Source organism: Pelodiscus sinensis, chromosome 19 (assembly GCF_049634645.1).
Source record: "Pelodiscus sinensis isolate JC-2024 chromosome 19, ASM4963464v1, whole genome shotgun sequence".
Taxonomy (NCBI): Eukaryota; Metazoa; Chordata; order Testudines; family Trionychidae; genus Pelodiscus; species Pelodiscus sinensis.
In genome coordinates this window covers 28,786,250-28,812,211 of record NC_134729.1, presented here as the reverse complement: position 1 = coordinate 28,812,211, position 25,962 = coordinate 28,786,250, and the positions used below count along the sequence as shown (strand labels likewise).

At 48.6% G+C, this 25,962-nt stretch overlaps 1 protein-coding gene across 9 annotated transcripts in view; it reads right to left on the bottom strand.

The window, feature by feature from the left end:
* TCF3 (transcription factor 3) overlaps nt 1-25,962 on the bottom strand; it is a 145,175-nt gene that overhangs the window by 46,623 nt on the left and 72,590 nt on the right. For 7 of the 9 annotated variants that reach the window (XM_075903246.1, XM_075903248.1, XM_075903249.1 and 4 more), the window contains exons 4-8: nt 22,475-22,548; nt 20,169-20,265; nt 7,574-7,641; nt 2,542-2,671; nt 98-147 (exon numbers count right to left, since the gene is read on the bottom strand). In XM_075903246.1, the coding sequence (XP_075759361.1) occupies nt 98-147; nt 2,542-2,671; nt 7,574-7,641; nt 20,169-20,265; nt 22,475-22,548 (419 nt within the window). The remainder of the gene's footprint in view (nt 1-97; nt 148-2,541; nt 2,672-7,573; nt 7,642-20,168; nt 20,266-22,474; nt 22,549-25,962) is intronic. The other 2 variants (XM_075903245.1, XM_075903251.1) reach the window with 2 other exon arrangements.

Here is a 25,962-nt window from a genome sequence, read left to right as displayed (position 1 = left end):
TAGATGGGAGGCTCAACCCAGACTGAAGATATAAGGAGGGAGGGGCCTAGATCCGACATGAAACGCAAGGGGATGGGATATTTGCAGTGCAGCTTACCGACGAGGGCAGTCCTGGAGGCACCTTCCGAACCTTTTTAGGCTGCCCGTCTGGGATGGAAAAAATAAAAGAGGTAAGAACAGAGGCTATGATACCACTTTTGAAAGGGCTGGCTGCTGACGCTACTGGGCACAAGACCCACCGGAGCTTAGAGGCTGGTCACAAAGCGTGGCGTGTGGCAAAGCCACCAATGACAGACGACAGCATTATGAGCACCACGTTGATTACAACTCCTTGGTAATGCTGTATGAAAGGAAACTGACTGGGGGCATAGCATGTGGCAATGCTGCAGGTCGGACTGCTCCTGTTTTCTGCGTGTTCTCTTTACAACAGAGTTCTCCTGAGATCAATTGACCCGAAAACATTTAAATTCCCCCTCTCCAGCTGCTGCTGTGATAGCAGAGGTTCACTTATCCCAGGATAAAGGGCCATGCAGAATCTATGGATTTGGAAAGGGTGCCAATCAGTTCATTAAGGGAGGTTGGGGGGGAAGAAGGGAAAGGAATCAAACAATGCAAGGTCTGGCTCACTTCACAGCCTGAACGCAAGTGAACGCAGCCATGTTGCTCCTTAATGTGCTTAGCAAAGTGCACTGTGACAGGGTGCCAGGCTCTTGGGCCCCCCCAAAGATGGAGAGCTACTGGCCTGACTCACCCCGGCACACAGAAGAGGTGGGTCTCAGATGCAACTCAGGGGAATAAACAATATACTCTAGGGGAAAAACCCTAGATGCAGCCAGCTCAGACAAAGGGTTTATGGGTTTTTGCCTTAAGAATTAAGACTAACCCCTAGTTTGATATGAGAGTTTTAGATACTAAATACAACACATTGGCTGTGCTGAGTGTAAGCCAAGAGACTCTGCCCATTCAAACTCAACAGAGAAACGCTCAACCCATTTAAACAGTGGGTGTGAAAACCTGAAGCAGTGACAAAGTGTTCTGTAATTAATTAAGCTGTGACTGTCCATGCAAATACCTTTACCTGCATTCCCCTTTCTAAAAATAACTAGAAAACTGCATGAAGGATCACATTGCATCTGGCTCCATTTGCAGTGGAAAGACTAAAATAGCAGCAATAAAACAATTTCAGATGGGGAGAAGGGTGTGACCTGACCAGATAACATCAGCTCTGGAGCATGAGAGCTTGTCTACACTTGAAAGTCAAAGTTACACCCCATCTTAATCCTCATTAAAGCAGAAGAGCTGTTCCCGAGTATCTCCACGTGTGGATACATTTACTCCAGAGTAAGAGCACTTTGTCCAAGACATTTTTCTTCTTCCAGAGTAAGAGGCCACAGGTGGAGTTACTCAGGAACAGCTCCCCAAGGAGTTAGACAAGACCTTAGAGGCAAAAGGCACAATGCAGATGACTACCTGACAATCAGGACTCTGTTTCTTACTGTAGCTTCTAATACTCATGATGTTGCTGTACAACTCCTGGCAGCCAATGCTCCCTGGGTCAGCTTTTGTATAAGGGCCACTTGAGCGGAGGCTACAGCTGTAAAGGTCGGGGGTGGGGGGAACGGACTCTCGTGGGATGATAGCCAAGAGCAGGTGTTACTAATGATATTAAGAGCCCAACTGGACACACGGTAGGGCAGAGCTGCAGAACCTTTTTTGGGTCTAGGGCCACCGACCCACAGAAAAATCACTTGGGGGCCACACAAGTGAGAAACAGAAAACAAATAAAATCCTCACAGATGTGGCCCCCAACTGAGAAGCAGGGATGTGGGGTCTGGGCAAGAAGGGGGTGCAGGAGTGGACTGGGGGTGCAGGGTCTGGGTGGAGCTCACAAGTGGCTCCATGTAGCTCTGCACCCTGCAGCAAAGTGCTCCCTGCAGGCACTGAGCCCTGCCACTCCCCTGGGCAGCAATTCCCAGGTAATGGGAGCAACAAGGGAGAGTGCCTACAGCTTCCTCCCCATGCCAGGCAGAGCCCACAGGTCACATCTGGCCTCTGAGGCTCGGGTCCCCACCACTGCGGGGAGAAGGGGAGCCCTGAGCTTAGTGGGCTCAACTGAAGCAAGTTGTGGGCTGAATCCAGCCCATGGGCCATAGGTTCCCCACCCCTGCCTTACAGAGTCCTGATTTCCACAGGAAATCTGCCTCAGGATGGGCAACCCAAACCACTAGTCTCTCTCGGAAATCTTGCCAGAAGAGTGGAGGGAATCCCACATCTCTAAGATGCTCCATGGCCCAGTTGGGCAATGACTTTTTCAATGTTTGCCAGATCCACATCTATGTAACCCTGTGGCATTGGCATGCTGAGCTCCGAGAACACAGATCTTGTTTCTGTGTCATGAATGGCATCAAGCCAGTAGAGTATTTCTGTGGCCAACGGGGCCAACTGGACCAACGTACAGTGCAAATCAAGAGAAAAGACATCCTGGTCTCATTATCCCAGAGTCGGCACTGCTGCTCCAGAGGGACGTGCATGGTGACTTACCGATGTTGCTGTCAGCACCTCTCCTACGAGGGTTGTTTGGGTAAGAATAATACTGAGACCCTCCCTTCACCCCTGTGGGGGAAAGCGTAGTAGGACTTGCAATTCCCATTTCACTGGGCAGGAAACCAGTCTGCAAACAAGGAGACACACAAACCCTTCCATGTAATTATGCTGTAAAACCATCAGAGTCATTCAGCGAGAACAGAAGCTGCCTTGAGCACCTCCAACTAAAATCAAACCAAAGAGCCATAAAAGAGGCAAAAAGGAACAGCCCACAGGAAAAAGGAACTCCAAAGATGCTCAACGCTAAATCTACGCTAGGGATGTCGAATCCCGTTTAATTGGTTAATGTGTTAAACATGTTTAACCGATTAGCTGATTAAAGGGGGGGGGGGGGTGCGGAGAGGGTCTTATGGTCACAGCACTCCGGACTTGGGCTTAATATCCTGGTACACCACAGACTCCCCGTGCCTCAGTTCCCCTCTACAAACAGAGGATAACAACCCTTCCTTTCATCTCCCTTGTGTGTTCAGACTGTACTCTTTGGGACAGGGACTGCCTTCCCACAGCACGTCTATACAGCCTCCATCACAATGGGGCTCCAATCTCAGATGGGCCCACTTGGGGCTACTAGGACTCCTTTAACTACTCTGCAGAGCAAAGCCCTGGCTAAAGGCCTTTTAGCACTTCAGGTGAGCCAATGACCGATTTTACTTTGGAAATTCTATTCGAACCAAAGTTTTTCCTCACCCTGCTCCCTCCGCCTCAATTTACAAGCAACCTGCAGCCAGAATTTTCAGTCACCTGTGAGCGGGGGGCTGGGGAAGCACTGGGAGGGGTTCCCTAGGGAGGGGGTGGAATTTCCATCCCTGGAGGTTTCTAAGTCCCAGCTTGACAAAACCCGATTGGGATGATGGAGTTGGGGTTGGTCCTGCCTTGGGCAAGGGGGGTTGGACTTGATGATTCCTCAGGTCTCTTCCAGCCCTAGGGGACTCTGATTCTAGGTGCCTAATGGGGCACACACGTTGGAGGGGCCTGATTTTCAGCTACCGCTGAGCACCCACCACTCTGGAAATCAGGCTCCTTTGAGGCATTTCAAGCCATTTCTTCTGAAGACATGGCCAGGAGCTGAAGCGATGGCAATTCTGGCTAGAAAGGAGATGCAATTTCTAACAGCATGTGGATTTTAACAACTGACCTGGTGGATTCCCCATCATGCAAAGTCTTTACAGCAACACTGACTGGCTCAACCTGCTCTAGCTCAACCACAAGCTATGGGCTGGTGGCAGGAGTGATCGGGTGACCCTCCCTGGCCTGTGGTATGCAGGTGCTCAGAGCAGATGATCAGAATGGTCCCTTCTGGCCTTAAAGACGACTTTAAGGCCAGATTTGCTGAGTTTGCCAGAGCGGATATCAGTGCTCACTAAGGCCCGTGGGATAAGACAGGAGAACTGTGTGCCTTTAGAACAGCAGTTTGGCTTGGTTTGTTGTAAGCAGAAAGTGTTTGCTGTGTCTAATCTGCACCACAAATACCTACACTGTTTCAACCTGTTCCTTGCCTCCCATCTGGCAAAAGGCCAATGGTTGCAAGCGGGTTCCCAATCCCCCGCACAAGCTGCTTGAGGGGTGGGAGACTGTAAAACAGGTTACCAGGAGATATTTATGCCTTCCCTAACAGGGGGTCTATTGGCACAGGCTGATTATTGCCACGCAATATTCATGTCTAGCACCTCCAGATCAGCAAAGGAGTTAAGTACCAATCCCCCAGTTTGATATATGGGAAACAGAAATGCAGAGAGAGAAAGGGACTTGCCAACGGTCACCCCGCAGACCAGTGGCAGAGTCACAAACAGAACTTAGGTCTCCCAGCGTCTCATCCGCTGTGCCATGCTGCATGGATCGTGTTTCGGGGAGCGTTCACAAGCAGCATCCGTGCAGTCTGAAGCAACGATTAACCAAAATTCCAGCCTATACAATGCTGCAGCAGAACCGTCTGTTAGGTTGTATACGTCTTAAAAATAATTCTCAGCCTCTCCTCCTCTTTTGACCATTAGTAAGGAAACTCAACCCCCTCTTTTTTTTTAAAAAAAAAAAAACAAGGGGGGGAAAAAAAAAAAAGAGAGAAAACTCCTCTGCTGTTTAGACAAACTGACCTTGGAAGCTGTGCAGAACAGCGCAAACCCAGCGTTCAATGCAACACAGCACGAGTTTCACAAACCAAAGCACCTTCACATGTTCAAAAGGGAGTAGCCCATGTGCAGAGTCCAGTAGGGAATGTGGGTTGTTTTATTTAGCTTAAGAGAACGGTTTACTATATTTATCTGGAAATTTAGGGGGGTGGAAAAGGGTCTAGAAATAATAAAATCTTATTCCCTGTGCATCTTCTGAGGCTGATAAATGGCAGTAAAGGAAGATTTCAAGCTTTTCGGAAACTGGTAAAAATGTTTATAGCTGACTAGTGAAAAAAGACAGCTCTGAAATCAGTCTCTTCCAAACGGGGGTTGGGGGGGAAGATCATGTATTCACAGCTGGTAAAAAAATTCTTGCAATCTGTTCCACTGGTCATATTACCTTTGTGTGAAAAGTCTGCACATCATGGAGCCAAGAGAAGTGAAAACCTGAGCATCCCAGAAGAGACCACAAAGGGATAGCATGGCTAGTCGTTCCCGTTTTGCTCCTTAAACAGGTAGTTCAAGTGTTTTGGCAAAACGCTTACTGCCTTGCTTTCCAGGGAGCTGCTAAGGGAATTAGGAATTCCCACACCCCCATGCCTGTACTGCTGGCAGGCAGTTAAGGGTTAAATGACAGAGTGGGTTGGAGACCCCCTCCCCCTATCTGGAGCATGCAGAGCTGGGTGGTTTAGTAAGGAATGTGCTCTTCTCTGAAGCTCCCTGTCCAGTCCCTCCAAAGACTGAGCGTACACAATACATCTGCTGTGCTCCAATTCTCAAAAGCTTTAGAAGAGGCACTACTAGCCAGGCAGGTTAGAAACTCAGCCCAAAGTAACAACTGTTCCCAGAGTTAGACAGAGAGCAAGCACTACAGATACCAACTGCTTGGCTCCTTGATGTTCGACTACAACATAATTTTGGTGCCTACCCTCTATCAGACCGCTCCGCCAAAGGCAGGCGGGAGAGTTCCAGCAAACGGTCTCCTGCCGACTGCTATCTGATCTGAACCCACCCGCCCCCTCAACACTTCCATGCAAGAGGGGCCTCTTCTAGATTGCAACACCACCTCTCCCCCCTCGTTTTTTTGTTACTCTATATCCCCCTTTCTCCCTCCTCCTCCCCCCGCCTCCCCCAAATAAAACCTCCACAAAATCATAACATTAAAAAGCAAGGCCTGGCATCTGTCCCATTTTTATTTTAGCAGCTTCAGTGGTAAATTAAATCCACTCTGGCACAGCCAAACAGCACAGCTGTTTCAGCAAAGGAAACATCCTCACTTCAGAGAAGAGGAAATTATGACAAATTTGTGCAAAATTAAAACACGTTTTTATAAAAAGTTGCCTAGCCAACAGCCGCTCAAGTGAATGCAGCGGCCGGACTGTTTACACTACAAAAGCACTAGCACCATGACGCAGTGTTCACAAGGGGCGGCCTTTGTAAAACATGTCTGAGCTGGGGTACCTGCTTCTTCCCAGAAGAGTTAACTTAGGGGACTGGTGGCAAGAGGCTGGATAACTTGCCTTTTCCTAACTCAGTTCCAGTTAGATGGTCTCCTCCGATGGCACAGCCCTATACATAAGGGCGTCAACAAGTCACCCCCAAAGTAGTAGCTGGTACGGCTCTGTAAGAGCCACATGCGAGCCAAGCGCAGTCCCACGGACTTCAGGATTGGGGTCCATATCTAAGCTGGTTAGACAGAAATGGCTAAAAACAGCAGCATGAATGTTGTGGCATGGGCTAGCCATCTGCATACTACTACCCCACCTGACTCCTGGGTCTGGACTTGGGTGTCTAGCCCATGCCAATATGTCCACAGTGCTATCTTTAGCACGCCAGCTCCAACAGAGCGAGCACTAGCCTGTCGACATAGGCTGGCAGGTGCATTCCCGGATGTAACAGACACATTTTGAGCACCTCAGACACCCACTGGTTCCCAGGGAGCCGCCTGTTGCCTCGTGCTGCTGCATCAGAGGCAGCAACGCATGGTGGCAGGTGGAAGCAGGTACATGTGGGGAATTGGCTTAAAAGCTGGCTCATCACTCCCACTGGCTCCCAGGGAGCTAACTGTCACCCCACCTGTAACCGCTGACATTTTCAGCAGTCACACAGTTGCTATTTACATGCACAGTTACTATTTACCCGACTCGAAAGCAGGCCTTTCCTTCCATCATTCTAAGAAACGCTTAAAAAGCAACAAATAGTCTAGTAGTGCCTTAAAGACTAACAAAACATTCTCAGAGCAAGTTGCACCTTCCTTTGGGAAAGCCATTTCTTGAAAGTTAGTGAATTACGTTGCCTTTTTTTAAGCATTTAAAATACCATGAGATTCACCATGGGACTTACTGAGCCAACCCCGGGTGAAAGGAAGATAGGAATGCAATGGGAAAACAGCGAGGGGCACACTGAATTTAGGTTGCGAGTTCCCAAGAGTCCTAAGAGATCTGCATACTAAAACTCACATTAACTTTAATGGGGACTGGGTGCCTAAACCCTTCGGCAGCTTCATGGCTTTTCTACACAGTGTTCCCACAATTTAACTAACGGCATTACTTTAAATCAATTTAGTTAAATCAGTGTAAAAGCTGTGTGGGCACTTAAAGTAACAAAAAGCAGGCTTTATATCAATTTAACTTAAGTCTGTTAGATGAAGATTCAAGCTACACTGAAATAAGAGTCTAAAACCCTAAAGTAAGAGTCTGCATAGGATTCTGTATCAATTTAACTAAACTGATTTAAAAACTGACGTGGTGCAATTCGTGTGTACAAACAAGACCTTATACACTCTTCTTCCTTACTCCTGACTTTTCATTCAGCTTCTTAAAAATATTAAAGCATTTTTATTGCTGTATTAAGATTGTTACCTGATTTAGTCCTGGCATCCCCGTGTCTCTGCTGAACGTCGAGTAGGAAGCTCTTTCACCGCTCTTCCCTACAGGTGAAGGAAAACAAACAGCATTTTGTATACATTTGCAGAAGGGGTTGAACACACCTTACAAAGCTGCACACACTTTAGCTCACAGTGCCTTTGGGCACAAAGCCCATCTTTAAATTTTGGCTTCTCTTGCCCTTCATCAGGATGTCAACTGAAGCAGATAATCGTTTGCTGCACAAACAAGAAGATCTTTTACCTTCAAGAACAGCAGGGTCCTTTTTTTTAAAAAAATGGCAATGATGCAGGGGACTGCTTGTGGCCATGGAAACTGACGGTTTCAGAACAGAGCAAAAAACCCCTCCAGACAAACTAAAAAAAGCCATCCTCATTTGGTGGAACCAGAAACAGAATAAACCAAAAGCTAAGCATGGCTGCCCAACAGAATCGGCATGCATTTTTCCATACAACAGCAAAAGTTATCTCCATGTGCAAAAAAGGATGTAATGCTGAACTCAGATTCTCACACACAACACACATCTCTTTGGACATTAAAACCTCCTGAAACTGGGATGGTCTTTAAGTGGCAACTATTTAGCTGAGAATTTTGACCTCCCATTTATACCCTGCCTCCTTTCCCTCTTGGGAACTCAGGTGTTCACAACTTCCATGGCTTGGGAGGAAATCCAGGTCCTTTCCTAACACTTAAGGAGCCTGTCTGAAAAGAAAAGCCTCTCTTTCTAGCTGCTGTTCACCAAGGGAATATGCCCTGGGAAAAGAAGGTTGAAGCCACCTTCCTCCACCACCAAGTACAGCTGGCTGGGAAATGGGCCGTGTGTTTAGTGAAAAATGGAAGGCAGAAATGTTTCAATTCTGAAACGCTGCTGTAGCCCCCTACGTGCCCCCCATTAGCGTATTCCCTCCCTCAGTTACCCCCGTATTCCCTCGTTGAGGGGGCGGGTGCATCATGGCAGTTTTATGGCCATACCGCATCCTAGAGGAGGTAGTCTGGCCAGAGAGTGTGGCCCTTAGAAAATGGGAGCGTGAGGCATCTGAACTGTAACTCCCACTCGACACGAAGACTAAATTTGCGAGGTTCCAAGCACACACAGCACCGGCCACAGGGGGCATAATGGGACTGAGGGGGGGCTGGGTTGGCACCACCTCACAGAACCAGGGGAGGGGCCATGAGGTGCGAGCGCTGCCCTTCTCCGAGGACTGCTGGACAAACGTTTCCGGCTCTGGCGCACACTCATGGGCGCGAATATGCTCTTCTACATCTACTCAAAGCACAACTTGCCATTGTTGTGCATTTGCTTTTTCAACAAAGAGCTGAAGTCTTCTGTGGAACACTGACTTCCTCCTCTGATGTAGGGAAGTAAACGGGTAACCAGCTAACTGGTGCCCAGCCGGAGCAGCCTCCCCCTCGCCCGTGCTGCAAGCAGGGGGCTGCTCCAGCCTGGCTGGGCCCATGGGCTTACATTGGTTTAACTCGTTAACATCTGAAGTGGGATTTTACATCCCTACTCTTATGGAGGAGACACAACCGTGTCTGGATGCGTCTTGAAACAGGCAAGCAGTGAGGGCCCAGGAGGACAGTACTTGGTTTTGAAAGGCCAGGTGGCGGCTCATACGACATTCTCCTTCTCTCTAGAATCCTCCAGGCATGAAGAGTTTGCTCCCACCTCAGACGGACAGCATGAAACTAGAAACCGCCCACATGCAGCAAAGGTCTGGGGGGGCTCAGAACAGCAACACCCGCCCAGAGAAAGACTCAACCTGCCACTTCTAGTGGAGACAGCATTTAACTTGGGCGCTGCGGGCCCTCCTCGCCCCTGCACTGTGGCAGCATCTTAGCGCTTCTTCCAAGCCACAGGTGTATTCAATGCACCTCACAGAGTAGGGTGGTAAAAAACGACAGCCCATGTTACTATTTTGTTCCACAGGCTTAAATGTTAAGTAAACAAGGGTCAAAATGTCATGGGGCAGATCTCTTAAATGACCTAATTTTTAAAAGAGCTTAAGAGCTATATTTGCTACAGACCCTGAAACTTCACAGAAATAACTCAACAGGTTGCGTCAGGCAGATCATGCTTAGTCCTAAATCAGAGGGAAACCAGGGTAATTCCAGAACGCTTTATCTGGTGAGCAACTGACCAGCTTCCCCACAGCAAATATATATCACTGTTTACAATATAACGCTTTGCCGGTTATGTGACTTCTAAAGTATCCTTCACAATTATCAGGTGGTATTGTGGATGGTCTTAAGGCAACAAACAACATTAATATCAAGTGTGCTAATGCGCGTAATGCAAAACAAAAATGAAATGACTGCACACCCAATTAAAATTGCAATGTCTTTTTTCAAACAATGTTCCATTTCTGCCTGACACTCTCCAAAGCTTTAGAACATGCACGCACATTTGTACACCAGGGCTGAATTTCACTTAACTCTTGGACTAGGAATCACTTGCTCCTGTCCAGCAGTCACCTCAGCTAATGAGCACAAAGTATGTTTAAAAAACCCCACAACTCTACTCCCAAAGCACATGGGATTGTAGAGTCTAATGCTGGTATCAATTAATGCAATAAATCTAATTTATGGGGGAGGCTCCTTGGGAGTGGGGCTGGAGCGCACTGGCTACTGGCCCCACCCCCGCCTCCAAGGACTATAGAATAGTCGAGTAACGGATAAGAATTCATGCGGTTTCTTGACTATTCAATTAATCAATGTCTAACACCCCTAGATAAGAGGGAAGTGGTAGATGTGGTGCAACTAGAAAAAGCATTTGATAGTCTTGCATGACCTTCTCAATCAACTAAGGAAAAACCTAGATAGGGCTACTTTAAGGTGTGGATATAACTGGTTGGATAGCTACTCTCTGGGGGCAGTTATACATGGTCCATAGTCAGGCTGGAAGGGCATAACACATGGAATTCTGTAGGGATCAGTTTTGGGACCAATTCTGTTCAATATCTTCACCAAAAGATAATGGCAGAGTGTGAACTTCAAGTTTGCGGATGGTACCAAGATGGGAAGGGTGGCAAGTGCTTTGGAGGATCGAGTTATAATTCAGTATGATCTGGACAAATGGTCTGAGGCAAATAGTATGAAATTCAACAAGGACAGATGCACAGTACTCTACTTAGGGAGGAACAATCAGTTTCACACATACAGAATGGGAAGTGACTATCTAGGAAGGAGTACCGCAGAAAGGGATCTAGGGGGCATAGTGGACCACAAGCTAAAGATGAGTCAATAGCGTAGCACTGTTGCAATAGTGTTGGGATGTATTAACAGGAGTGTTGTAAGCAAGATAGAAGAAGTAAATTCTTCCGCTCTATGCTGCACTGATTAATAAGCCTCAACTGAAGTTTCAGGAAAGATGTGGACAAAATAGAGAAGGTCCAGAAAAGAGCAACAAAATGCCTTTGAGGGAAGACTGAAAGATCTGGGAAGGAGCAGACGGAGAGGGGACATGATAGCAGCTTTCAAGTACCTAAAAGGGTGTTACAATGAGGAGGGAGAAAAATTATTCTCCTTAACGTCAGAGAAGACAAGAATTAATGGGCTCAAATTGCAGCAAGGGAGGTTTAGATTGGACATTAGGAAAAACTTCCTAACTGGGGAGGATGTGGACTCTCTATCACTGAAGATTTTTAATAGCAGGTTAAACAAATCCATCAGGGATGGTCTAGATCCGTAGTGTCCAACCAGTTCTGAACTGTAGTGGCTACTGTTATAGCAAACTAGTCGCATTATTCAAGCCAATTAGCCACACACAACCAGCCAAACATGTGGCTAGTGTGCTGGACACCACAGGTCTAGATGGTGCTTGGTCCTGCCACGAGGGCAGGGGACGGGACTAGATGACCTCTCAAGGTTCCTTCCAGTCCTATGATCCTAGTACTATGATTCGATCGGTATTTTATTTTGGATATTGCACACATTTTTTCAAATTTTAGAGGCAAAATTGAGTTTGGGTGGACGTGGCAAACGTGGGCCAGGAAGCACGGCCTATGGGAGTTGCAGGGATGACGCTTGGGAGAAGAGGCAGCGTGCAGACCTGCCCTGGGCTGCTGCTTCTCAGGAGCTACCTCAGTTGAGCACTAATCAGACCTGGCACCCTGGGCCCCTTTCCACACCCCCAGCCCAGTGTCCCCTCCTGTAGCCTGAACCCCTCATTTCTGGTTGCACCCTGGAGCCTGCTTCCCTAGCTCAGACCCTACTCCGCCTCAGCCTGGAGCTCCCTTTCACTCAGCAACATTTGACTAACCGGCACCTCTCATGCTGGACAAAGCTTTCTCTGCTGAAGTTGCAGGGTTTCCCCTGCCCTTATTTCTCCTCCAGCTCCCTACACGCCCCTTCCACATTTCTGCAGGCCTGGTGCGCACACAGCGCTGCTGGGGTCTGCATGACATGACTGTCACCAGCTTACAATAAGCAATTTCCCAACTCATTTCCTTCCTCCCCTCGGCACACCCTTCCCGACGCACACGCCTCGCCTGAAATGAAAACCCGTCCCGGCGAGGAGGTAACTGGCTTTCCACAGCCACACACCAGACAGACCGACTGCCATCCTCCGCTCGCAAGCACAGCTGAGCAGATTCTCGCGCAGAAAAAGAGCAGCATTTGAATTCACCCCGGCATCAGGAAACTTCATCCCAAAGGGTCACTTACCCCGACATCAGGAAACCCTAACACACCTTTCCTGGCATGTCACTAAGCATGATGCTGAGCTATACTGAGCAGCAATGATCAGCCGCCCCGGTCCTCCCCGCCACACACAACTGCTGCTTCCCCGGATATGAACAGCATCTTGCATTCCACAATGCAAGCTGGCCTGCCAGTTTAAACCAAGGTGCCATTTCAGAGTTTCTGAGCAAGCACAACTCAAGTGCATCGGAACAAGGCGAGAAAAGACGATTTGCGTTTTCTCTGCATTTGCAGATGAGCCTCCCTAGCGAAAGGCAGGTGCTTACAGCCAGGGAACATCCTGCAGTCTTTCCAGGCCCCTGGGAGTTCACACGTGAATGCCCTCAAATCACCCAGCCCCCAGAAGCAAGAGGCACAGCCTCGTTCACGCCTTGCAGCCCCATCTGCACTCCCGCCTCTCCCAGCAAAATGCACACAGCAACCCACAACACAGAGCGCTGACAAAGCAAGTTTGAAGGAATTAAAAAAATATATCTGTTCCAATTCCAGTAATTCTATTAGAATTATTTCCTGGGGGGAGGGGAGGTAAAGCACGGGGAGTGATTTAAAAAATGGGAGTCGTCACACCCCCATGTCCATGGGCAGATTAAAACCATTGTCCAGGAAGAACGCAATTCACAATAGCTCACAATGCACACCCGATTAGAAACACTTCTCTGAAAAGAAGCTAATTACTAGAAATAATTACTAGAAAGAAATCTGTTATGGCTTATCAGTTTCCCTGCTGTTTAAACAATTTCCCCCTCTCTTCACTGAGGGCAAATGGTGAGCAGAGCAACTGATTTCAAAGATTGCTTAAAAAAACAAAAACAAAAAAAACCCCCACCTCTCCCCCCACTCTGGTTTGGGATTAGCAGGTTCAAGAACAAGACCGGCCCTACTAGTACAGGAGTCACGCTGTCATTGCCTCACCAGGATCGGTAAATGGCAAAGAGGGAGGACTGGCTGTCGTTTCTTTAACAGAGCTGATCAGCAAAGCTCCCAATTTTGGTCTTGTGCCATGTGATTGCTTCTTTCTGATGTACAGGACAGAAGCTGGCCCAAAAGGGGGTCTCCTCCTGGATTTCCTCCCCTACCCCTTCCATGCACCTTAGAAATACAGGCCTGGCCATACATGCTGCTGTTTCTTCAAGGCAGACACTGTAGGAGACAGGAGGCTGAAAACTCAAAGCGGGGAAGAGGCGTGTGGATTTTTGTCCAGCCAGTTTAAGGTGTCCACTGCACCTTTCTATAAAGGCAGAGTGCTCGCCCATACACGCCCTTGGATGCTCAAGAAGCCCCCTAAAAAGCCAGACACACCAGGAATATTAAATCTGAAATGCTGCACCTGTCCGACAGCGCGCAGATCCCACTTTGGAGTAATACGTGCTGTAACATCTAAAGGCCTCACTAAGCATGGCCCTGCTGGCCTTGGTCTATCGGGACACACAGTGAGTCCCTGCCCCAGAGAGCTTACTAGCTAAGTAGACAAGACAGGTCCAGCGTGCGAGGGGAGGGGCACACGTACCGGGATGAGATCACGCAGCAGGGCAGTGACAGCTGGGAACAGAATCCCAGACTCCACATTCCCAATCCAATGTCCCTTAGCCCATCTAGACAAGCTTCTAGCAGCATGCAGAAAAGTCCTCCCATTAGCCCAATAGGATTAAAGACTTTAGACTCAGCCTTTAAAGGTCAGAGGGGGATCATCTAGTCTGACCTCCTGCATATCATGGGCGACTGAACCCCCTCCCCCTCCCACACTCCTGTAACAGACCCTTCGCCTCTGGCCGAGTTACGGAAGCCCTCATCTCTTGACTTAAAGATACAGAGAATCCACCCGCATACTCGAGTTCAAACCAGCTGCTGACCTGCTCCCCACGGAAACTCCACTGAGCTGTTATTACGTCTTGGAAGGCAATACTCAGTGCTGGTCCCTGTGACGCTCACACGTTTAGCATAAATCTTTACTACTCCACTCACTCCCAGCTTACAAAATGGGCGCCCATCCCCTTCCCTTTCGGGAGAATCAACCGGACCTGTTCTGGCAGCAGCTAGAGGTGCCAGCCAAGGGCAGGGTCCCACTGAGCGAGATGCTGCACATCCCCATCGCAAGACACAGTCCCTGCCCCATGCAGCTAAACAGACAATCGGTGGGAGGGGATACAGCGTGTGTGTTTATGGGGCGGGGGGGGGGGTCTCATGGCAGAACTGAGACTAGACAATCCCCCCCCTTCCTATCCATTAGGTCACATTGCCCCTCAATGGCAGAAACTGCATCAATCGTGGTGGCCAAGTTGGCAATGGTGATTGGTAAAACGGGAGGTAAATGCTAGAGACGCTCCTCCACCTCTGCAGCAGGTGAAAAACAGCACCGCAAAGAAGGTGCAAAGTTCTGAATGAGGAAGCCCCAAGGCCAGCGCCGGTGGGCCAGAAAGATCCCCAACGCTGCCGCCATTCATGCTGGTGCGGAGGACAATGCTAACGCCAGCTGTGTGTTCTAGGCAAGGCATTTTCTGGCGTTGTGGACACTTCACCAACATCGCAACTCTTAGGACTCGGACGACTTCTGGATGATGAGGCAACAGGCACCTAAAGATGCTGTTATCTGCGCCTCACGTGCTTAGAACATCCCAGACCTACTAGTAAGAAGCCCCGTATATCTAGCCTTGCGGATATTCAAGGTCTCCTGTTTTACAACATCTCGCACTACTCAGGAGCATGTAGAAGAAGCTTCCTGGAGTCTAGCAATAGCCAGACACCCTCTGTCATGCCGTCTCTCAACAGCCAGGCCGTCAGGGCTCCACTGACAGAGCCAGCGCTGTCTCAGGCCTGGCCAAACCTGCGAGAACACCAATTCACCAAGGAGCTCAGCGGTTGTTTGAAGTGGAGCTGTTTGGGCGTGGCGACTGCCTGCATAAGCCTGGTCACGCAGAGGGCTCAGGGAACACGAAGCAATGGTAAGAAATGTGGGTTTGGTCAGCACGGGCCCCCGCCAACAGTCCCACATAGCATCCTGTCCTGTCCCACTAGTACATTCCTGTCATCCGCCCTGGCTGTAGCGGGCTAAATTCCCTCCGCTGACATGAAGCCAACGCTTCCAGCACCAACTACGATTCGTGCAACCTCTCCCCCGAAAAAGCAGCCGTGTGCAGTCACCTTACAGCCTTCCAACGAGGATTTCAAAAACCATGTGTTCTTCCAAACACGCGTGTGCTGCATGATTTCTGTGAGCAATCACTTCCCATTAACAGCATCCATAACATGCAAGTAAACCCTCCTGGGTCACTTCCCATGCCAGCCCGTGGTAGTGGAACACGACGGCGAGAACCTTGGATTGATGTGCCCTGATACGCTGTCGGGTAGCACCCTCCTTCCTCCACTCAAGTGGCCATTCCATTCTGCGGCGTCTGAGCCGCTCTCCTCACATCCCCACTCACGAAGAACAGCTTGACAGCAGCACTCACTTGAAGAGGCCTGGGGACAACTGAGATGCATAGCCCCATAGAGCTGCATGCCACTGCCATAGGTATCGCTGGAGCCGCAGAACAAAGCCTCACAAAACCCAATACCTGATGGGAAAAAGCACCCTTTTCTGCAGCTGCTGTCTAGTGTTCCTCCAACACCACGACTTCCCTTGTTAGGGTTCAACCGCTCTCCTGTAAGTTTAGACGTGAGCTCATGGGACGGCAGTGACTGCCTGCTAGGACACTGGAGCCGCATCTGGCGGCTTCCCCCCCCAGGAACCAGCTCAAGACAGACTGCCCTCCAGGTCTGTGGAATGGGCAAACCTGCCACCATTCCAAGTGAGGAATTCACGGCTGCACCCATTTGCATGCAGATGCCAACATGGACAATTCTGCCGAGGCAGGTACATAAATTAAAGGAATTTTCTGGACCCCCTGGCTCTACAGCCCAAACGCGACCTTTCCTGATGCTCAAGCTGATGGGATTCCCCAGTCCTGAATTCCTACAGGGTGATTAGCCTGCCAAACACGTTCAGTGTCAAGGGGCCTCTTGCCTCTCCATTTGTCTTTGGTGCAGGTGATGGAAAACTTCAGATCTTTTTATTTCTTAAAGCAGCACTGGCTTGACAGCATCCCGTCTCCAACTGACACACGCAGAATGGTTGGCCCCTCTTTCAGAAGCTTGAGTGGACATGTTTGGAACCTGCGGAGCTGCATTCACCAGGAGAAAAACAGTACAAGTAACCACTTCTTGGATCCATTTGTCCACGGCACAGGGCTGCCCTATACCATATGCCAGGCAAACCAACAGCTGCTAGTTGCCCAAACTCCACGAGTTCTGAGGGATGTCAGAAACCAGAATTTGGAAGATCTTTTGTGCATCCTCCTCAGCCTAGACCCCTCTACCCATCCCACTCAGGCCCAGAATTTCTAGCCCAGAATTAGCTCCTGTTGAAAAGAGTCTCTTGCCATCTTTATTTCCTCCAGGAGTGCCAGAGGGCTCTGCAAGGCTTGGAAGCTGGCCAATTAGAAGGGTGATCTCACATCCTTCTCTTCACGCATTGCTTGCATCATCCTAGAGACAGCCTTTCATCTTTTGCCCATCCATGTTGTTAGTAGGGCTGGTGCATTTTTCATTCTAACTCTCTCCCCTCTGCCCCCATCACATTCACAAAAAACAAACCAAACAACCAAATACTGTTTTTTCCAAACTGGAAACTTTTTCAAAAAACTTTGAGCTGTTCTTTTTAGTTTGCTGGGATTGTGTTTTTATTTACTTCGTAAAAAGCTTTCCAGTTTGCACTGAAGCCAGAATATGGACAATTTAGATTTCAAATCTGTTTTTTTAAAAACCTTCCTGCTGCTGAATGCAATAGAATAAATGATATTCAGTCCCCTCCCCCATTCACACACATGACATTTTTCTCATCTTTCCTCCCCTACCTTAATTTTTGCCACCAACTTTTTAGAACTTTTTTGGGACAGGAATTAACAAGTGAAAAAACGTGACCCAGGCCCGCCACCCTCCGTCTTATCACATGTAGTGGCAAAAAACCCAATTTAATTTTTTTTTAAAAAGCAATTCACGGTTTTTAAAAAAAATAATCCACTTTGGGAATGAACATAAATTTTGTAGTTTCAGATTTTTCTCCTCCCTTTCTAAATCCACTTCTTCCCCCTCCCCATCAATTCTTCCCTCTGGTGACACAGCCTCTGCCTGCAGTTTCCAGCATCTGATGCTCCTGGAAGATTAGATCTTTTGACTGTATTGGGAGACTTGTATCAAGCCACAGACCTCAAGGAGTTCTGTGGTTTCCATCAACGACCTCTCACTGGGTCTAAGGAGCCTGTAGGGTTCTGAGGGTCAGACAGACCGACAGACATTCTGAGGGAACGTATACTTTTAGTGCTAGCGACAGCCAACGGAGACTCCATCAGCCGAGGCGGCAGAGGGCACAATAACATGAATGTAGGAAGCAAAATGCAGGACAATGTAGCACTTTAAAGACTAACAAGATGGTTTATTAGATGATGAGCTTTCGTGGGCCAGACCCACTATTTGATCTGAGGAAGTGGGTCTGGCCCACGAAAGCTCATCATCTAATAAACCATCTTGTTAGTCTTTAAAGTGCTACATTGACCTGCATTTTGCTTAAGCTACCCCAGACTAACACGGCTACATTTCTATCACTATTCATGAATGTAGGAGGTTGACCAGGTTTGCAGTGGAGCCACGGGAATATCTGATGTTCTTGCAAAACGCCTGGAGTTCGGTCGTTAACAGTAAGCCTGGTTTTGAGCAAAACATCTCAGAGCTGCAAACATCTGTGGCTGAAAGCTTCTCATTCTTCCTCAAGGCAGCTCCTATTCACCTGCTCCATGAGAAATCTTAATCATTAAGTTGCCTTTAGCCAATGGCAATCCTTGCAGCCAAGTTGGTCTCTTGGACATAAAGGTAGTTTTCTTTCCTCAAACCTGAAAAATGTCATGAGGACTCTCTTATTTTCCTTAAGAAACCACCTCTGCTTTTATTACATCCTCCAGGACAGAAAGCCAGGAGCCTGATCCAACTAGGAAACAGCTCCCCCTGGGCACTCCTCATTTCCTCCTCTGGATGGGACCCTGGAGACTTAACTCAAAAGTTCCCCTTTTAACCACGGTGGGAAATAACCATCAGTGTCCAGCCAGTCTCTGGTGGTCTGGATCTGACAGCTTCCCTCTTCCATCACACACCGCGCGCAAGGAGGAAACTGGCCAACACTTGCTTCCTAGATCTATTAGGTCCATCTCTTCCTCTTTCTACCCCGCTCTAGAGAAGGAGGAACTACCGACTTTAGCAGAGATTTTCTTTAATAATCATCCCCTCCCACCCCCTTCACTAAAGGCCACTGTTGGTAACAGCCTTCTTCTCCCACTCCCAGACTTGCCTCTGCAGACACCCTGGTCATGTTCATGAGAGGGCTTTAACCACCACTGCTAAGCGAAAGGAGGGGACCATTAACCTGGATTCCTTGCCCAATGTAATTACAAACTCTCTAAGCCCTTCAGGATGAATATTTTCTGCTCTTAATCCCGAGACCGAAGAGGCAAGGGGAAAAATTGTCACGCATCCTTCTTACCCGGTTGTGCGCTAGTCACCGTCTCTGGGGAAAGAGGGCAGTGCGCATGGGCTGGCTTGGCAGCAGGAGCAAGGAGCTGAAAGAAGTGTGGTCCCGAGTCCCATCTGACCCAGACAGTCAGAGGACCACGCGGGGAGAACTGGACACTCTCTCTCGGCAAGTCCCCAGCAGAATTCGGTGAGTCTCCTGGCTACTCTGAAGACAGACCAGGAGACGGAGAGAGGGGACCTCGCCCGCCATAGGAAGGCTGAAGGGGCCAGGTCAGAGGACTGCAGAGCAGCTGCCCCATAGGGCAGGGCAGACTGGCTAGTCTCCCATCTTTTCCGCTGTTTGGCAACCCAATGGCTGCAGCGCACAGGAACACACGTCACACCTGCCAGACAGGACCTCCGTGGGGAAAAGCTCCTTACAGCAAAATAAGCTTCCCTCCCAGCAATGTGCACAGCAACACGCAGGGGTGGGGGAAGGGTCTTGATACCGTGGTATCCCAGCAGGAGGAGAACATCCAGGTCAGATATCCATGCCCCTTGGAAGACGCCGGAGCCCGTGTTGAGCAATATACATGGCGCTTCCTTCCTTCCAGGCTCTTGGAGCATCCTGCACTCTGGACAGGTCTCAAGAGAGACTGGGAACAAAACCAGCCTCTTCCACACACAAGCACTACGAGGCCGCACAACAGCCTTCGTGCAAAGCACAAGACCTTAGGCTGGTTACTGTAAGCACACAGTGGAAATGGATGTGAAAGGAAGATCTTCCGAGCCACACTAGGAAAAATGTCCGAGTGGCAGGAGGACAGAAAACAGCTACCAGCTCTCTCAGGAAGTCTTATCTCATTGTCTAACACAGCTGTACCACTCCAGATGTGCACTTACCTCCTCCCTATCAGACCCCATGCCCGTGTATTCTCACTCCTACAACCCACCCGCTTGGTCGAAGGGACTCTGAAAAATGGGGCTCTGTTTCTGGCTCTTTGACCTTGGGCAAATCCCATCTGCTTTCCCTTCCTGGCCTCCCTGTGTGTCTGTGCAGCACCAGCACAACACGGCTGTTATCTCGGAGGGGGTTCTACATGAGACTGTGATAGATTGATACCACCGTCGTATGACACAAAGGCCCTTGTGCATCCATAAAATATTGGCCGAGCTCCTGAACAGCTCTACAGCCACAGCTTGGACAACAGACATTTGGGTGGATTATTATGGTCTGTGCAAACCATGTTGGTTAACCACATTGTTGGGTTTTTCAAGTCCCCTGCGTTACACAGGACCAGCCGCCCTGCCCAGCAGCACCGCAGGCAGTACTTACCTACGAGTCCAGATCCCAGGAATGGGGGTGAAGATAGGCCGCTGTGAGACGACAGGTCCCTGTGTTCTCCATAATGGGCACCTTCGCCATAGCCCTGCTAAAGTAACACAGAACAGGAAGTCATACATACGAGATCACATCTTATTTTATCTGAAGTGGGTGAGTGACTTTAACAGGGTTCAAAAAAGCAAGATAAATTCAGCAAGGCGAGGTCCGACAACAGCTGTTTGCCAGAGCTGGGGATGGGCAACGGGGGAAAGATGATTTGATTGATGGGTACCGTTCCGTTCACTCCATCTGGGGCACCGGGCATTGGCCACTGTGGGCAGACAGGACACTGGGCTAGCTGGACCTTTGGTCTGACCCAGTCTGGCCGTTCTTGTGAATGAAGAGGAGAGAACTCCTGGGGAAATACTTGGCCAGTGGGCATTCCTCCAGCTTGCATGTCTCCATCAAAAACACCCAAGTACCCGGGTCGTATCATACCTGGAAGCCTGCTTAAGACAATCCAGATCCGATTCTTTTATGCAACTTGGTTTAAATATAACGAAGGACCCACATGACAATGTTTGGCTCTGGATTTCTAACTACATCCCCTTCCTCTGTCCATTGTGTGGAGGTGTCAGCACTTGAGAGTGACATGGGGATCCAAATGCCAGACCACAAGAGGACTCAGTGTCACATCCACCCCCACAGCCACGGAGGAAGGAGGAGGACAGCAATGCGTTGGCTTCTCCAACTCCCTTCTCCTCAGCACCTGGGGGCAGCAGGACGTTGCTGCTGAAAGGCACCCGGAACACTCCCAGGGCAGCAAGCTCGGCTGGAGAAGAGCCACAAAAGCAGCTCCCTGCAGCGAGACAAACACTCCTCTACCCTGGCAGCTCACACCCAAATGGCACCCGTCCTGAAGGAACCCGGCGCTCGGCAGCCACCGAGTGAGCAATTCCTCCGGCTTGAACGGGCCATCCCGTTCACCCCGCCCACCCCTCCCCAAAGCCATAAGGGGCGAGGGAGGGGGAGGGTCTATAAAAATGAGAAACGACGTGGTGCCTGTTCAGTCGCTGACCTAAGGGAAGGGAACGGTGCCATTGTGAAAACGAATCACATAAAGCCATTAAAACATGAGCATCTGTCAAAAAAACACCATTTCAATTAAGTTAATGTCTTTTCTCTCTTCCCCTCCTCAGGCCTCACTTACACGCTGTCACAGCCTCAATTCCTCCCCTGCAAACACTTCCAATTCTCTTCCTCCCGCCTCCCTCCCGTTGCTTTCCATTCCCACCCCACACGCCATGCCAACCTGCAGAGCTGGAACCCTCTAAGCCGCTCTCTTACAAAGGCACCTCCGCGACCTCTGGGAGGAGCGCTCACCCCTTGGGGGGACTGATCAAGATGGGAGGGGGATACGGATGGTCAATGTGTTCTGGCAGAAGAGCCTTAATAGGGAGGGAGTGTCACCCACACACCTAGTGGGGTTCACTGTCCCATGCAGTGGCACAGACCACGTACAGTGAGAGATAAGAACACGGGAGCTCTACAGCCTAAGCTGGGAGCAAACCGGCTTTGTAGCTCAAGCTGTAGCAGCTCCTACACTAAGCTCGAGAGATCCAGGCTCAAATCCATCCGGTAGTGGTTAGAGAAGCAGCTCCCATCCCCAGCCTGACTGGAGAGCCTGGTTCCAGAGCCAGGCTTCCCCGAGGTTCTGAGGATTGGGGGACTCAGGGCAGACTCCTGGCACAATCAGCCGCCAAGTTTAGCCGCTGTATTAGGTGCTGCATTCCTACATTCCGATTGCAGCCTCTCTCCTCCATCACATGAGGAGGGTAGGAGACGCAGGCGAGCAAGCTGGAGTGCCCAATAAACGCCAGGTACAATTGTTGGAATCCGGGCTACATGCTTGGCTAAAAATGCTTGACATGCAGCCACGCTGACACCCATCCACCAGGAACTACTGCATTAAGTTGGAGGCATGCAAGTCCAGCCATGGGGGCGGAAGTGCATGGTTGTCCGACCAAGCCAAGCCTATACCATACCCGGCTGCATTCTACACACTTCAAGCAAGCAGAAGGTTTGCAAGAAAGCTGCCACATTTGCCCAGGCAGGGCCATACATTGATAGCAAAACCCCATAATAGAGAGCAACTTTCCCCAAGCACCACTGCACAGGGGGTTAAGAGAGATGCGATCACAAAAATGACAAGAAAAATGTTTGCAGAAGAAAACCGACTAGGCACAGACACACACTGAGAAGCCATCATAAAGACTGTTTATTTTTGTTCAAGGTCTCTGTTTATGCTTCATCCTTACCCTTCCTTGGTCGAATGTGGAGCTGTTTTGATCTCCCGCACCCCAGGAACCTGATCCTGGTCTTTCATCCAAACCTGCCAAAAAAACAGGAAGAATAAATGTTACTTTTGCTTTATCAGCAAACCCTCAAAGGTGTCCTCTCAAAATTAACTCTTCCCTCTACAAACAGAATAATATTTTCATTAATAAACCATTTCCATTCGTTGTGCTCAACCGTCTCCCGGAACCTCCCCATTTCAGCAGAGATGAAAGCTTATTTAGCGAGCTTCAAAAAGAGCCCTACGTCGTTTGTATACATGTGATGTTACAGACCCGGGGATGGTGGTGGGAAAGGGAAGAGCTTTTTTAACTCAAGAGGTCGCTTGTAAATCTGCACTTCCTGAAGTTCAACATGCAGAGGACCACGTTTGTCAGTCTGAAAGGCAGGTGCCCCCTTACTCTCAGGTGATCCAATTTATGTCAATGCAAGAACGGAACACAGCAACTGAACAACTGCACTTGAAACGGTTTGCTCACTACATTCTGCTCCCATTTACACCTGGCAGGTCTAGGAGTAACACTACTGACTTCAGCACATGTCACCTCGATTTGCCCAGCCTAAAGGAGACCATAACGGGAGGGGCTGGTGTTCCCTGTCCTAGACACCGCCTCCCGCTCCCTAAACAGGAATGAAAATGCAAACTTTACTTTCACCCCATAATTCTGCATCCCTGGCCCATGAGCTGCACCTGAACACAAAAAAAACTTGCTCAGAACATTTGCCAGGCAAAGTCCCACCCCTTCCCCTCTGAGACCCTCTCCAAAGGATGAACAGCAAACATGACTGACCGGCAACTCTGTAGGTAATAAACTATCATGTCTCCACATAAGGAAGTTTTAACAGTTATGCCACAGGCATTTTGCCTCTTGCTTGTGCTCACAAGAGACTTTCAGTTTTGCTATAACCTCTGCCAAGTGACAAAGTAGTTTGAATCCAAGTTAGAACCCCACTGAGGGCATTCCTATTCCCAGTGTAACCATAGTGGCTTAAATCCACACCTTTGAGATATATATATATATATATGAAAAAAACCTCACACACCCCTCCCTTTCCTGTAGAGGCAAGGCTCTTCAGTAGACTTTATTGGCCACACAGATCTACTGCTCCAGCAGGTTAACGCCAACTATGGTCAATGCTAGGCATGATTTAAGGCTCACACTTCAAGAACGCTGCTGAAAGGGACATGTCTGTAAACCCACAAAACATCACAAGGTAGAGGCCACTTTTCATTTAGATGGAGGCTTGTGCTGGTTCACTTGGCTGGAAGACCACTGGTTAGTTTAGAAAGGTGGATATCTTGGAATGGGTGGGGTCCCCATTTAGTTTTAAGACAGGCAGCTAACTCCAGGGCTTTGAAAGTCAGCTAGAGAGAGATATACAATGCCTCTACCTTTGTCCAAAGGTCTGCATCTTTAACAAGGCAATACGTATTCCATATGGTACTGGGTCAATTCGTAGTCTTCGCAACTGCAGGGCTGAGATTTTCAAAGTAGTTAACTCATGGAGGTGCCCAAATTACACTGAATTTCAATGGGAGTTGGCATGGGGTGGGGGATTTTTCACTTAAGAGATTTAGGAGCACTAATCACATTGACTCAAAAAACTTGTGCTTCTCAATGCCCATAATTTTCTTTGAAAATCTAGCAGCGTACACATTTAAAATACTACCTAGAATTGTTCACAGCAACTGTGGTGTTCTCTCTCAATATGTGTTTATATATAAAAAATGCATTCCTGACACAAGTACACACTTCAAAACAATTGCACTCCTCACCGACAGCCACTGCACTCAGACGGCAATGTTTTCCCTAAATCATCAGCTTTTTACATGATTAGACTCACTCAACTCCATTTTCACTGTTTCAAACTTTGCACTTGACCGAACAAAGGTCAGCATTTAAACAGGTATCGACACTAAAAATTCACATTCATTTAAGAGGCGATGGGGGAAACGGCTTAAGAGGCAAAAAGCCAGCTCCAGACTGTTTGCATTCCCAGCTCCGAGCTGCAGTATGCACCCCAGCTAGTCAAGAAAGGTAGCAACACACAGTCATCCCATGCCTCACAAAATAGCAGCTTCCTAGCCCTGAGCTGATATAAAACTGAAGGTGTGAAGGGTGGAAATGTTTTGTATTACAGGGGGACGTCTAGGCCTGGCCTATCCTCACACCACCCTCTCTCTGGCATAGGCCTTGAGCGTGCTTTACTGTTGAGTGTAGCAAATCCTCGGTGCGTCCGACAGAATCCCGCATAGGACCATGAGTCCTCGACATCTCATCAAGCTGGCACTGGGCAAGTCCGTTGCTTATGCCATGTGAAACTCCAGCAGGGCTCAGGGTGAGATTCTTACCACAGTCAACAGGACTATGTAGCACTTTAAAGACTAACAAGATGGTTTATTGGGTGATGAGCTTTCGTGGGCCAGACCCACTTCCTCAGATCAAATAGTGGAAGAAAATTGTCACCAAAGGATACAATTAAAAAAATGAACACATATGAAAAGGACAAATCAAATTTCAGAACAGAAGGGGGATGGGGGCGGGGGGGGGGGGGGGAAGGTAAATGTCTGTGAGCTAATGGTTGTGACAATTTTCTTCCACAAAGGATCTGAGGAAGTGGGTCTGGCCCACGAAAGCTCATCACCTAAAAAACCATCTTGTTGACTAAGACGGCTACATTTCTATCACCACTTTACCACAGTCAGTTACTCTCAGCTCTTGGAGCACAAGTTACAAGCCAGCGTTTAAAACAAATCGAAAGCCTTGCATTGTTTGTCTGTATAAAATAAGGTCTTACATACCCTTTGGCCCTAGCGTCTGTACGTTATACTGCAGAGCGATGGGGAGAGGGGGAGCGTGCTGGCATGGGGGTGGCCATGGGGTGCTGAAACACTCTTGGTCCTTGCACCAATTTCATTTGAGCAAAGCTGATTATTATGGCAAACACGCCATATTTGTCTCCTCCGCTCCCCTTACTGTTCATTTAACCAGAAACTTCTTTCAAATTACATCCTTCTATTTCTGTGCCTTTGTGTTAATCATTTCCCCAGAGAATTGGTGTTTAATTGCTGTCTAATTTGCATAATTATGCATATTAATCTCTACACCTAATGAATATTCATAATTCTCATTTAGATTTTGTTTTCTAATCAAAAATTTCCAATGTGATTACTGTGCAGAGCAGGGATAAGCCTCTAATAATACCTTGGATACTAGGGAGAATTACTGCCAATTCTCCCACCTCCTACTTCCTAGAATAAACTTTTGCTTTGCTAATGTGTTTTTCTAAAGCAATTCATCTGCATACCCTGCAAACACCAATAAAAATCAGGAGACAGAAATGCTCATTCTATTCATGTTGGTTTCAGGAGTATTTCCAAAGCATTTGGACAGCCTGGGTGAGACGGCAAACAATAAACAGCTTGACTTCAGAGCATCCTGAGTGGATT